This window comes from Musa acuminata, chromosome BXJ3-8 (assembly GCF_036884655.1).
Source record: "Musa acuminata AAA Group cultivar baxijiao chromosome BXJ3-8, Cavendish_Baxijiao_AAA, whole genome shotgun sequence".
NCBI classification, from domain to species: Eukaryota; Viridiplantae; Streptophyta; class Magnoliopsida; order Zingiberales; family Musaceae; genus Musa; species Musa acuminata.
The window spans coordinates 3781663-3796012 of record NC_088356.1 but is presented as its reverse complement, the minus strand read 5'-3'; the positions used below and the strand labels follow the sequence as shown (position 1 = coordinate 3796012).

Sequence of the window (14350 nt, the reverse complement as noted above, 5' to 3'; positions counted from 1 at the left end):
CACAGCAGAGTCGAAGGACGGCCAGGCCAAGGACTCAGGAAGGTGGGGAAGCTATCTACAGGAGGAATCAACTCCCATAGTGGTCCTCCTTCAAGCTGATCTATCATTGCAGCTGATGAAATAACGACGCTGCTTACAATGCCATCCGTTGCACGTACCATATATTCCTTTTACCAAACGCCTTAAGGTTGTATGCCTCCCTCCTCCCTTGGCATCTGAAGCCACAAGTCACAGACATCTTACTTCCTCTTCCATGGACAAGCGGATCCGCAGACTGCAGCAGGAGACCACCCACCGTGAATCCGAAGGTCTCCCGCTGTATTCTTTCTTCTTCTTCTTCTTCTTGCTTCGTATTTCATGCAGGTTTGTCTCCGTTTTGCAGAAGTCAGTAGCAAGGAGTGGGAGTTCATCCACATGTCGGAGCAAGAGGAAGACCTCATCCGCAGGATGTATCGGCTTGTTGGCGACAGGCAAGCATTATCATCATCTCTCTCTCTCTCTCTCTCTCTCTCTCTCTCTCTCTCTCTCTCTCTCTCTCTCTCTCTCAATATTAAATTTGTAAGATTAATATATTAAGTTAAAATTTTAAGATGAGAGAAAGAAGAAGATACATTATCATGATTATTTCTTTTGCTTATTCTACATGCTTTTGGTGGTCCTTTTTCTACTGAAATTTCTGTCATAATTTATTCATATTTTATTTGTTGTTGTTGTTGTTGTTGTTGATGAACTTCTACTTCCTTAGTTTGGTTACTCCCTCTTGCTTTGTGATTGGTTATTTAATTTATTCTCTTTATTTTTGAAAGCAACATTAAGTTTTGATTGAAATGCATTCTCCATTTCTCTGATGAACATTGACTCAACCCTTGTTCATACTGATTCAAATAATTCATACAGTCACAATAGGATTAAACTTTTCTATGATACTCTAGAATTCTCTTGTCACTAATAAGACTTCATTTGATTGATCAACTCCATAAACTTTATATAGAAATCTCATTTTCATATTCTCCTAACTCTTTGGTTTGAAATTTGATAGTCCTAGCTTTTATATCTCATTGAAATTCTTCTTGCAAAAGATCTCATACATTCTTTGTTTTTGTAGCCCTCATGATCCTTAAGAAGAAGAAGATTGCATCTGAAACATCCTGTTGAATCTTTCTTCTTTTAATTTGATTATTTGATCTTTTGTCATGGTTTCTTATTATCAGAATCATCATAAATCATTCTCAACCAAATCCCATAAATCAAGTGAAAGAAAGAAACATGATTCTCATATTCACAAACCAAAAATCATAGATGTCAGTCACCATTGAAAATTGAAGCACTTATTATTATAAGGTTGAGATTTGAGTCGCTATCATTTGCCATAGTTGATCTTCCCCAAATCTTCTTCTTCTTCTTCCTTGTAATTTGAGTATTTAAGAACCATCAAAAGAAAAATCTAGCTTCGATATCAGATGAAAAAAAATATTAAATTTGTAAGACTAATATGTTGTGTTTGATTTCTAAATGGAGAGAAGGAATGAGACACATAATCATATAATTATTCTCTCATTCAATCTAAAATCATAGCAATCTTCTCAATATTTTCTTTCATAATTTTACTATTTTTAAAACTCTAACTAATACTTAAATTTATTTTTTAAACTACTTATATATATATATATATATATATATATATATATATATATATATATATATATATATATATATATATATATATATATATATATATTTAATATCAACACATTAATATCGACAAGATAGATAGGAGCAAACAAGATTAAAGATAAGTGAAATTTAGAGATAAAGTGAGAGAAGACAAGATCTGAAATTGGTGGGATTTCATAAGGTGAATAAGTCGAACAACAGAGGGGATGGAAAAGCTAAGAAACGTGCACGCCCTTCACGTGTTGATGTCCTACCACATCATTCCATCCCCATAAACCTTTTACTCTTCTACTTGGGACAGCTCTCTCTCTCTCTCTCTCTGCATCCATGACTTAATCATGCTGGTCGGTGAAAAAGATGACGACGGTAGAGATAGCAGTGAGTGAGAAAACCTCCTACATTTCTATCTATCTCTCTCTGCATCCATGACTTAATCATCCTGGTCGGTGAGAAAGACGCCGACAGTAGAGATAGCAGTGAGTGAGATGGGAGTGATGATGACGAACATGAAACTAGTGATGGAGCTGATAACGACAGCACGAAAAGAAAGAGAATTGTTGGTAATCATAGAATAATTACTTACTGGTGTGCAGGTGGGAGCTCGTAGCAGGGCGAATCCCGGGGAGGAAGGCGGAGGAGATCGAGAGGTATTGGATAATGAGGCATGGCGAGAGCTTCGCGGAGAAGCGGCAGAAGAGGGAGGCAGGTGAGGGCGGGCGGTGTGAGGGAAGAAGAGCACCATGATGATGAGGTGATGCAGCTGCAGCTGCTGTGTTCTTGGTTGACTGCTGCTTTCTTAATAGACATGGCGAGATGGAACTGTATCCCTTCCTCCACCATTTCCTACCTCTGCAATCTGCAATCTGCGATCTGCAATCTGTAATCACCATGGCCCCCTGGAACTCGGAAGTTTATGCCTACAACACTGGCAGTCGCTCGTAGTTATTAGAATCGATGAGTTAGTGGATCAGACTATATATTTAATTTTTTTATATACAATATATTTATATTATGTTAAATAACATAAAATATTATGAACAACATTATAAAAACAATGATAAATTTACCTTTCAAAATTTTATGATAAAACATTATATACTTGAAAATTTTAGGCTTTTATAATGAATAAAATCAAGAGCATTTTGATTCCTACTTTTTTTTTTTTTTCGGTCCGAGTTTTAAATTTTTTAAAGATGTCATTGCAGGGCTCAAATGAGGATTAATGTTCAAGTTTTAATTTTGTGTAAAAAAATTACACACACACACACACACACACACACACACATATATATATATATATATATATATATATATATATATATATATATATATAATAAAATGCTGCCATTTGCATCTGAAAAGGAGTAAATAGCAAGTTGATCTAAGAAAACAAATCAATAAGAAGATGTTTTCACTTGTCTGATGAATGCAAGAGGACATTTTCTACCATAAATCAGGGCTAGCTTTCAAATAAAAAAAAGCCTCTTGATCTTGGGTATCAAATCCATCCATGGAATGGGGGACCAAATCATGCAAAGATCTCATGTGAACATGTTCTTTAGATTCAGCAGACAATACACCATCACTTGTGTTCTTAGTGCTTCTATGAGACTCAGCAAACAGAATGCTTTCAAGGTCTATTCTTGGTCCCTTAATTGTAATGTAAAACAGGCAGTGCAAACCCACATGCTTTCTTAAATATTGCAGACAAAGATGATAAGAAGGAATTTATTCACTCCACTGTTTGAAGACAATGACATGGTCTTCATCCTTTGAGAATCCCTCCAAATCAGTAGATCAAATCAACAGCAATACTACCACAGTTATAGCTTCAACTGATTGATCATAAAATAATATTTTGGGAAAAGCCAATGATTTCGGTTGACTTTGATTAACAGAAGTTAATATAAAACCTTCCCAATTCAGACACATAATGTCATTGGAATGAACATAATTCTTTCAATTTAGAATCCTGTTTACCAAGTAAGGCACCACTAAGATGAAATTTCCTAGGCTTAAAGGTTCTAAAGCTTACTAATTGGATGATCTGAACTAAGTAACTGGCTTCATCTTTAGCTAACTTAATCTAACCTATATAATATTTAATTACTTAGCTGAAATATCACATCCTTAACTGGGATTATCTAAGGCATGCAACACTCAAAAGATATGTGTTCGCTAGGATCAGCCTAGACTTTAATCTCGTGCAATCCACAAATGACCTACATAACAAAGAAAAGATTAGAAAGGTGAACGTATAGGTAATTTACCGTCATCGCAAACGAAAAGAGCAAGATGGCCAAGTCTAAAGCTGTGGGATCGTCCACGTCCATGTCCCAATTGCTGCTGCGGTATCATACCTCATCTCCTTATATTCATGGCCTTTAGTTCAACATTTTCTTGACCAAGTTCTTTTTTGAGTCTTGGACTCGAGGTCGTTGTAATGCCTTACCTCTCTTGATCAACTGCGTCTGCATACCTCGTCATCTCCATATGTTTGTTGCATGGCCACTGTCAACTATGATTCTTTGACAATTTGCATGGCATTAATGATGCCTAATGTGGATGGTCTACTAGATTGTTGACTCCTTCATTGAGTTTGAATTGTCATTTCACCTTATGCCTCTGTGGAAAGGGCTTTGGCAACTAAGATCTTAGCACACCGACATATTCTTAAGTGTGACTGTCTCGACAAACACTAACCCCGCGCTGAGGCCTTTTAACTTCAACTGCATCGCTATAGGATGAGTCAGGTCCTCTCGTCTTGATTCTTTCGTCACTTGTATAGCATAAGAGTATATATGTCTTTCAAAGCTCTCTTCGAAAGTGTCACCATGCATGGAGAGTTATCGCCCAACAAAAAACGAGTTCAAGAATGACATGGGTATTGCTTTCGCCTCTTGCAAAAACTCCACCCAAGGATGACTTGGAAATCATCCAAGGGAAGCGCTATGAAGTTGGTGCTCCTACTCTAATCTCCAATCTCGATGTCAACTCCCTTCGCCAATCTAAAAATAGGTTCTACCTCTAAATTGATTGTCTTCATTCGGTTCAGACTTTTTCCAACTTTAATCTGAGTCATTTTGCCTCTCGGTTCATTATGAAATTGTGTGTGGCTCTTATGTCCACCAATGCGCGAGTCATCATCCCATTCAACTTGATGTCCACAAATATTATTAGGTTATTATGTGCCTTTATCTCTTTCGGTGTTGCCTTTGACTGCTCCCCCACTTAACCCTTAAGTAGTGCATTCAACAATTGCACAATCTCAATGCAAGATTGTTATGGTGATCCTTCATCATTGCTAGACTATGACAAACTAGAGCTTAAAGAGTCGGTCTTCTTCTTTGGCCTCTACTTAGGTTTCTCTTGGACTTCATCTCGCAATGCGTTCAAGAAACGCATAACTCTTGTGCGAGGGCTTGAAGATAATTCGTCACTACTTGAACGTGACTTGCTCGAGCCGATTGCCTTCTCTTCTCCTCTGGCTGGAAAGAAGCTGTAAGGGCATTGAGCAACTCATTTCGTTGTGGGCATTCCAACATCGGATGCTTTCCACCTCACAAAAGACATGTCCGACTTCGAGATGTTTTCTTTGGATCCATGTCCCATCGGAGCACCTTTCTTCTTCATGTGCTTCCATTTGGAAGCTTTTGGAGATCTCTCCTCTGATAAGTACTTTTTTCTCCTTGATATGTACTTTTTCTCTATCATCTCTGTAGAGAAATCTATGAGCCATTTTGCCTCGTTGATTGAACATGTTAGCTCATGGACATTCTGATGATGCAACTCATGGCGAGCCCATGGTTTTAAATATTTAGCAGAAAAAGTTTATCTTTCTTGAACATGTCTTAAATATTTAGCATTAATACAAAAAACTGCTTCATATAGCCTCGGATAGTAAAGGTCTAGCGAAGTTGCCACAACTTTCATCATGCCATGAACTCTGTGTTCTCTAGCATGAACTGAGTTCGCAATTCCCTCTTCAAGGCTTCCTAAGGGTCAATGATACAATAACCTTACTACATTTTTTTCTCACAGTGTGCACCATGTTCGGAAAAACCTATTAAAGCGAAATAATTATTTTTCCTATTTGTGTATCAAAATATAAACTTAATATTAAAAGCACATATGAACCAAAACAGCATAAATAGTAGAGCAATAAATCAATCACATAGTGAGACTAAATTTTTAATGTGAAAAACCCAATGCGAAAAAAACTACGGGACCGTACAAACTTCTACTATAAATAGTAATAATAACTGGTTTACAATAAGTCTTCTCTAAAATAACAAGAGGATCACAATAATATTAAGATCATATATCTTGGCTCAAGAATAGCACATCTTCATCACATAGATGAATCTCTAAAAGAATTGTAAGCCTCACAAAGTGAATATCATAGGAAAGTACCTCAGAGAGGGTAAATTGTAAATCAATACCGTTAAGATTGTAGAGCTTATTGTAAGGATTCTCCACATAAAATTTGGGCCAAAACTAACAAAGTTTAACCCCTGATCGTCAAGCAGTAAACTCAAAAACATTATTTTCTCTCTCCTTTTTCTCTCTCTGTTATTTCCTCTCTCTCTACGCGTTGTTGTTCTGTTCATATAATGTTGATGTTCTGGTTCATATATGCTTTTAATATCAAGTTGGTATATGTCGTTGAGGAACCCATTTTGATACACAAAGAGGAAAATGAATTATTCCGTTTTAACAGGTTTTTTTCCAACAAATGGTATCAGAGCTAGGTTATTTGGTGCTAGTTTTTTCTTGTATGATTAAAATGGAATAGTCATATGGTATGATTAAATTAAACTCATCAAATTATTCCACTTGGAGACGTATGATGGAAGATTTGCTCTATTACAAAGATTTGTATAAGTCTATCAAAGTTAAAGATAAATCTTCTACTATGGACGATGAAGAATGAGAAGTTCAACATAGAAAAGCTATTTCCTATATTATAAGATAGATGGATATAAACTTGCATGAGTATATTTCTGATGAAACCAGTGCTGATGTTGTTTGTCAAATGTTAGAAAATCTCTTTACGAAAAAGATAGTAGGAAATAAAATTTCTCTCCTCAGAAGGCTTGTAAATTTGAAGTTTAAAGATAGTGGTAATATTGTTGAACACATAAGTCTATTTCAGAATCTTGCAAACAAGTTGGTTGCTATGAAAATGAATATAGATGATGAGATGCAAAAAATATTACTTCTCAGCTCTTTACCAGATGATAAATATAGACCAGAGATAGCTCATGCAGTTGGAGTTGTCAGCCGATTTCTCTCTAATCCTGGAAAGAAACATTGGGCAACAGTGAAATGGATATTAAGATATCTAAGAGGTACTTCCAGGTTGTGTTTATGTTTTGGCAGTGATGAACCTGTGTTAGAAGGGTACATAGATGCAGACATGGTAGGTGATACTGATTCCAAGAAGTCAACTTCGGGGTTCTTAATGACATTTATAAGGGGAGCAGTCTTTTGGCAATCTAAGGTATAGAATTGTGTTGCTCCATCAACCACAGAAGCAGAATACATAGTAATTACTGAAGCCTGCAAGGAAGCTTTATGGATGAAAAAGTTTCAACAGAAATTTGGTTTGAAATAGGAAGAATATACTGTTTATTATGACAATCAGAGCATCATTCATCTCTCCAAGAATTCAACATACCATTCTATATCCAAGCATATTGATGTGAGATATCACTGGATTCGTGATGTGCTTGAGATGAAAGAGTTATAGTTGGAAAATGTGTGTACCAATGAGAATAGATTAGATATGTTGACAAAGTCTTTGTCTAAGGAGAAGCTTGAAACATGTAGGCGAAGAGCGGGCTTGGTACAGCCCACTATATGAGCCGGAGAGGAAGAATTATTGGGTCAAGCCCATATGTGGGCTTGGATTGGACAATTGAGCTTTTCAGCCCAAATCAATAATTAAAAGGAAAAAGAAACATGCAATTTCTGGCAGCAAAAGAAAAGGGTTTTGTGCATCGACGTGTGTTAGTGTAGCGTGAGAACAACGACGCATAGAGAGAGAGAGAGGAAATAACAGGAAAAAAGGAGAGAGAAAATAAGGTTTTTGAGTTTTTTACTTGATAATCAAGGGTTAAACTTTGTCAGTTTTAGCCCAAATTTTATGTGGAGATTCCTTGCAGAAAGCTCTATAATCTTAACGGTGTTGATATACAGTTTACCCTCTCTAAGGTACTTTCCTGTGATATTCACTTTGTAAGACCTAAAATTCTCTTAGAGATCCATCAATGTAATAAAGATATGCTATTCTTGAGCCAATATATATGATATTGATGTTATTGTATCCTCTTGTTATTTTAGAGAAGACTTATTGTAAACCTGTTATCATTACTATTGATAATGGAAGTTTGAGGTGGACTACGGTCCCATGATTTTTTCCACATTGGGTTTTCCACATTAAAAATTTGGTCTCATTGTGTGTTTTTAATATTAAATTTATATTTTGATACACAAATAGGGAAAATAATTATTTCGCTTTAATAGGTTTTTCCGAACATGGTGCACACTGTGAGAAAAAAATGTAGTAAGGTTATTGTAGAGAAATCTGTAGAGAAATCTGTGAGCCATTTTGCCTCATTGATTACACATGCTAGCTCATGGACATTCTAACGATGCAACTCATGGCGAGCCCATGGTTTTAGACCATCGAGGAAGCAAAAAAGTTTATATTTCTCGAACATGTCTTAAATATTTAGCATTAATGCAAAAAACTGCTTCATATAGCCTCGGATAGTAAAGGTCTTGCGAAGTTGCCGCAACATTCATCATGCCATGAACTCTGTGTTCTCTAGCATGAACTGAGTTCGCAATTCCCTCTTTAAGGCTTCCTAAGGGTCAATGGTATAATAACATTACTGCATTTTTTTCTCATAGCGTGCACCATGTTCGAAAAAACCTGTTAAAAAGAAATAAGTATTTCCCTCTTTGTGTATCAAAATAGATTCCTCATCAAAATACCAACTTAATATTAAAAACAAATATGAACCAGAACAGCATAAACAGTAGAGCAATAATCAATCACACAATGAGACCAAATTTTTAATGTGAAAAACCCAATGCGGGAAAAACCATAAGACCGTAGTCCACCTCAAACTTCCACTATCAATAGTAATGATAACATGTTTACAATAAGTCTTCTCTAAAATAACAAGTGGATACAATAATATCAAGATCATATCTCTTGGCTTAAGAATAGCACATCTTCATCACGTATATGGATCTCTAAGAGAATTTTAGGTCTTACAAAATGAGTATCACAGGAAAGTACCTCAGAGAGGGTAAACTGTAGATCAACACCATTAAGATTGTAGAGCTTGCTGTAAAGATTCTCCACATAAAATTTAGGCTAAAACTGATAAAATTTAACCCCTGATTGTCGAGTAGAAAACTCAAAAACCTTATTTTCTCTCTCCTTTTTCTCTCTCTTGAAAACAAACTGAACAAGCGTATATAAAGGGATTCCGAAGGTAAATATACACCCAATGTTTACTTAGCACTTTCATCAAACATAAAGTAAGCACACTAAAGATGTTGCATCACCTCTCAGATACTTACCCAAAGGCCCATCAGTCTCAGTAGCACTTGGAGGTTTTAACGTGCTGGCTAATATTTTGCGCTACTAGATTATCAATAAAAAATTAGCCCATGACACACACAATCATAAATCTTTTTTATATAATGAAAACAAAAAACAAAAACACTAATAATAAACAAAAAAATAAGGCTAACTACAGTATTTTTTTACCTCGTACACATTGCCCTAAAGAAAACACGAAAACATGAAAAAAAAAAAAAAAGTAAAAATCAAGAATCGAAAATCATCCTGAACAAACGATAAACACCTTGTCTTATTGTTCCATGACCGGAAGGTCATAGTCTGTATTATTTTCAGGTTGGCAGGTTGTTGATTGGATGAAGTTTTAGATTGCATTTCTTTTTCTTATCTTTCTCCATTTCTCGGTCAATTTTATTATTCATGAAAATTCTCATAGGGCTTTAATTTGAGTTGTGGATGCTACTCTAGAAATAGAAATACCCACATTAATAGCACGTTGGGTCGTTGTTCATTCCCAAAGAAAAATTTGATTCCGCTACGTTGTTCATTACCAATGAAAAAGTCTGGTTCACCGATGAATTGAAATAGAAATATCACTTGATTCGTCGATCCATAATTTAGTATGGCTTCCAGTCCTATGGCATGGCTTGATCAACATAAACAACTCCATAAATTAGTCCCAAAGAATTCCATAAAATAAAATTAAGAATTAATTGAGATATCGATGAAATAAAGAAAAATTTAGTCAACAAAAAGAAAACAAGATATGGTAAATCGTTTTCATGATGTCATCACTATCTTGTACTCTGTTTGTTTATGATTTGAGGTAAGGTCATGAGTTATTTCTACCAAGTTAGAAATGTTTTCACATTATTATTATCTAACTACATTCTACTCTTGTTCTAAATAGTAAAATCATTTTATTCTTCGACTCTATCTCTAATTAAAACCTAATCACAATCAACTTAATATTTTTATTTAATAGTACTCCTAGTTAAATTCCAGTCAAAATGAGGGTGACAACAGTCAAAGACCTAAGAAAGAGTGGCCATAAGTAGATGACATCATAAAGGCTATGGCACTTACCTCTCTGAGCATATGAAGGCACCAAGTCCCAGCCATCTTACTTCTCTTTCTCCTGCTTTGCTTCTTCTTCTTCTTGGCAGACCAATCTTCCTTCCCTAAATCCATGGGCAAGCGCAGCTGCAGACTGCAGCAGGAAACCATCTACCGTGAACTCGAAGGTCTCATGCTGTCTTCATTCCTCTTCTTGCTTGATATCTCATGAACTTTGTGTCTTTGTTCTGCAGATGTCAGTAGCAAGGAGTGGGAGTTCATCGACATGTCAGAGCAAGAGGAAGACCTCATCCACAGGATGTACAGGCTTGTTGGCGACAGGCAAGCCTTACCATCTCCCTCTCTGGCTTTAAGATTCATGTCATTTTCTCTTTCGGAAAACATAGCAAACAAGATTATAGACTCATATCATACTAGTGGACTGCCAAGCATGCCATCTTCTTGCATGTCTTGCATCAACAAACAGGAATCTCATCATGATAGTGCAGTCATGGTATAAGGCCATCTGTTTGTAAAAGCCATCAAATAAACTTTGGAATTGTCATAACGAAAGTAAGAATAAAAAAGCATCGATAGAGATTATTTATGATGATCACAGTATGTGTCTTTTAGATCCTGAGGGCTTGAGTTCCAGAATCCACCTTTTCCAAGTGAGAGAAGGTGAAACATGAAATGATTCTTGGAAACTCTGCTCTCATTTGAAAAGGTGAAGCAGCAAAAAAGAGGGACGGGAAAGGCTGCGAAGCTGCACGGACTTGATACGTTGATGTCCTATCAATCAGGTCTATAGTAGATCACATCATCCCATTAAATGCATCTTAAATTCACCTGTACAGACAGGTGCAAGTGACAGATTCTGTGGGTGATTCAATCCATCCATCTGACCTGCTAACATTAAAAACTTTACTACAATAGCAGCAATTTCTTACCCCGCTCTCTGTCTCCGTTTCATAACTTCCTTCTCGGTGAATTCAAAGTTTTATGGCTAATGGCATCAATAATAATTAGCATCAGGAAATACGATGATGATGATGATCATGATAGAGATAGCAATGCGAGGATGCACATAAACCGATGATGCTGACAACTCTTTAAGGTTAATGTACGAAAGTTACAGGACAGTAGACAGATATATGATGTTAAGAGGGTTCAGTTTAACCTTCGGATACCTCCCAAGTCCTGCATGAGAAAAGACAACGCACGGTTAAACTATCGTGGTTAAAGTAATTTGCTACATCACAAGTACAAATAAATTAAAAAGGATGAATTTTCGAGAAAAAAAAAACCTTTTTATTTTTATTTTGGAAAATAACCTATTTTCTTGAATTTCCTAATAGTATTTTTTCCAATGATTTGATAGTCAGTCCTATGCATTTTCTCTCTCTTTTTATAAATCAATTCTTAAAATATTTTTATATTTCGTTATATAGTATTTGTACCATGCTATAGTATTTTTTCGATATTGCTAAAAACATCCCCTATAACGGTCCATAGGAGGAGGACCGAAGGTATTCCAAGTAGTCAAAAATATATATATATTATTAAGAAATTCTGAAAATAGGGGATATTTTTAGAAAAAGCTTAAAAATAAAGATTTTTCAAAGGAATTTTCCTAACTAAAAAGCATATTAACAAATATGATTGGATAGCAAGAATTAGATCTCGATAAGTGAGTAGAGCAAGCAAATTTACTGACGTTGTGGTGCTATGCAGGTGGGGTCTGATAGCCGGTCGAGTCACAGGGAGGAAAGCAGAGGAGATCGAGAGGTTTTGGATCATGAGCTATGGCGAGTACTTTGCGGAGAAGCGGCTTAAGAGGGAGGCAGGTTGTAGTGGCAGAGCAACATCTTGAGATGTCGTTAGTGCAGCTGAATGTATTCCTCCACCTCTATCCTCCCTCCTCTTCGTTCCCATGGGCTGCAAGAAACAAATGATACCCTAGTCCTTGTACTTGTATGCGAACATACCACTGCAGGACCGAAGAGGATTAACATGCAGACTCTTTTCATCAACACGACTACACTGGCTGACATGGTTGACCTATAAGATCGATGAACAAATTCAAAGGTTTCCTTTTTGTTGTTCTACTGAGTTTAATTTAATTAGAGAAATGCTAATGTCCACCAGTTTGCCATCTGTTTCCTCATATCCTCGATAGGCTTCATTGCCCCACATGTACGATGCAAACAAGAACAAAAACAAGAGAAACTAAATTAACCTTACCAAATCATAAGATTGAAGTTTTTCTCAAACCTACTACTATCATTAACAATCGTTATTGTTATCCTGAGAAAGTATTAACCCTCCAACTCCCATTTCTAATCAAAATCTAGTCTCAATGTATTATTCAGGATCGACTACATAGAAACCTTAGTTAATAAGAAAAACTTCTACTATAATAAGATTTGGTCAACTAAATTTACCTATTTGTTATGCCACTTTGATCTTTTGTTAATAAGTACGATATGGCAGCAATTGCCGACACTAATCCAGTCGCCAGTGGACGGCCACTCTGTCCACCGTAAAGTCGGGGCGGTGCGGCCGACGGGTTCTCCTCCCCCCTCAGGCACTCACCTACAGCATCATTCTAATACATATGGCTTGCTGTTGCAATTGATGCATGCGTGCAACACGCACGGTCAGTTAAAGGAAGGCAACAACAAGAACATGTCTGAGAACTAAAGTCTCATATTGGGACTGTAAACGCATGCCGATCCAAGCAAAGTAATGATGAATGGTCCATGGCTGTTTGTGGGGCATTGTCAAGATTGAGAACCACTTGCTTTATGATGGATAGTCCAAGAACAAAAAGAAATGGACATAAGACAAAAGACACAATAAATGTTATCATGGGGACATAAGACACAATAAATAGACATAATTTAGATTTAATTAAAGGGTCCTTGAGCTATATAATTTTGTTTTTGGCATATTTTAGCACTAAAATGAACACAAGAGAGAATGTGAACATTCGGATTTATACTTCTTTGGGTCTCTCTCTGTTGGTCGGTAGGCAGTGAGGAGGAGTTCTCCCCCTTTGTTCATAAACAAGCAACTCCATAGCTTCTCGTTACATTTTGCAATTATGATATAAAAACAAATAGATATCGAATGCTTCAAATTCTTCCGAAGCTTCAGATAAGAGAACAAACAGATAAGGGCGAGGAAAGCGCATGCGGCACAAGAACATGCCGATGTCGAACGTTTCCAATTCTAATCAACCATCGGATATAGAACAAGCAGATGAAGGATGAAGAAAGCGCATGCGTCAGGCATGAGGACAAACAGATATCGAAGGTTTACATTTCTTCCAAACCAATAGATAAGAGAACAAATAGATAAAAGAGCATGCACCAGACATAAACACAAACAGATATCGGACGTTTCGAATTCTACCAAAGCATCAGATAAGAGGACAAACAGATAAAGGATAAAGAAAGCGCATGCATCATGCATAAGAACAAACAGGTATATCTCCCAAAGCAACAGATAAGAGAACAAGCAGACGAGGATGAATAAAGCAAGCGCACGGACCAGACACGAGAACAAACAGATATCGAATGTTTCGAATTCTTTCAAAGCAACAGGATGAGAGAAGAAACAGACAAAGGATGAAGAAAGCGAATGCACCAGGCATAAGAACAAACAGATATCGAATGTCTCGAATTCTTCCAAAGCATCAGATAAGAGAACAAACAGATAAAGAACAGAAAGCGCCACCGACAGATCAAATCAATCAGCTTCAGAATGAGTCTCCAAATAACAAGAAACAAGATAAGGGAAGAAACCGAACAGAAGAAGCCCGTGGCCGGAAGTCCTCGTCTCATGGGCCTCCAACCCACCAAGTGTATGTATTTATGCCACATACACTTGCTAATCACAAACAAGATAAAACCACAAACGAACTTGCTAATCAAACAGCTATCGAGGACTAGGTCATGTTACATACTTGGCTCTAATCCGCCGCTGGAAGCGGTCGGTCTTAAGATCTGAAGTAGT

At 36.6% G+C, this 14350-nt stretch overlaps 2 protein-coding genes and 1 long non-coding RNA gene across 3 annotated transcripts; 2 read left to right on the top strand and 1 right to left on the bottom strand.

Annotated features, from left to right (window-relative positions):
• Nucleotides 1-2447, top strand: LOC103993752 (transcription factor TRY-like). The gene is made up of 3 exons (XM_009413931.3): nt 1-308; nt 383-470; nt 2268-2447. The coding sequence occupies exons 1-3, from the start codon at nt 254-256 to the stop codon at nt 2416-2418; spliced, it is 294 nt and encodes a 97-aa protein (XP_009412206.2). The 5' UTR covers nt 1-253; the 3' UTR covers nt 2419-2447.
• A 14-nt stretch (nt 2448-2461) lies between these two features.
• LOC135646086 (uncharacterized) lies at nt 2462-12177 on the bottom strand. The gene is made up of 3 exons (XR_010498955.1): nt 12048-12177; nt 10361-11530; nt 2462-2599 (listed from the first exon to the last, which is right to left on the bottom strand). It is a non-coding gene; the product is annotated as an uncharacterized LOC135646086 (long non-coding RNA).
• Nucleotides 10384-12365, top strand: LOC135646084 (transcription factor TRY-like). The gene is made up of 3 exons (XM_065165227.1): nt 10384-10518; nt 10585-10672; nt 12065-12365. Exons 1-3 carry the CDS (start codon nt 10464-10466, stop codon nt 12201-12203), a joined length of 282 nt encoding a protein of 93 aa, XP_065021299.1. The 5' UTR covers nt 10384-10463; the 3' UTR covers nt 12204-12365.
• The last annotated feature ends 1985 nt before the right edge of the window (nt 12366-14350 follow it).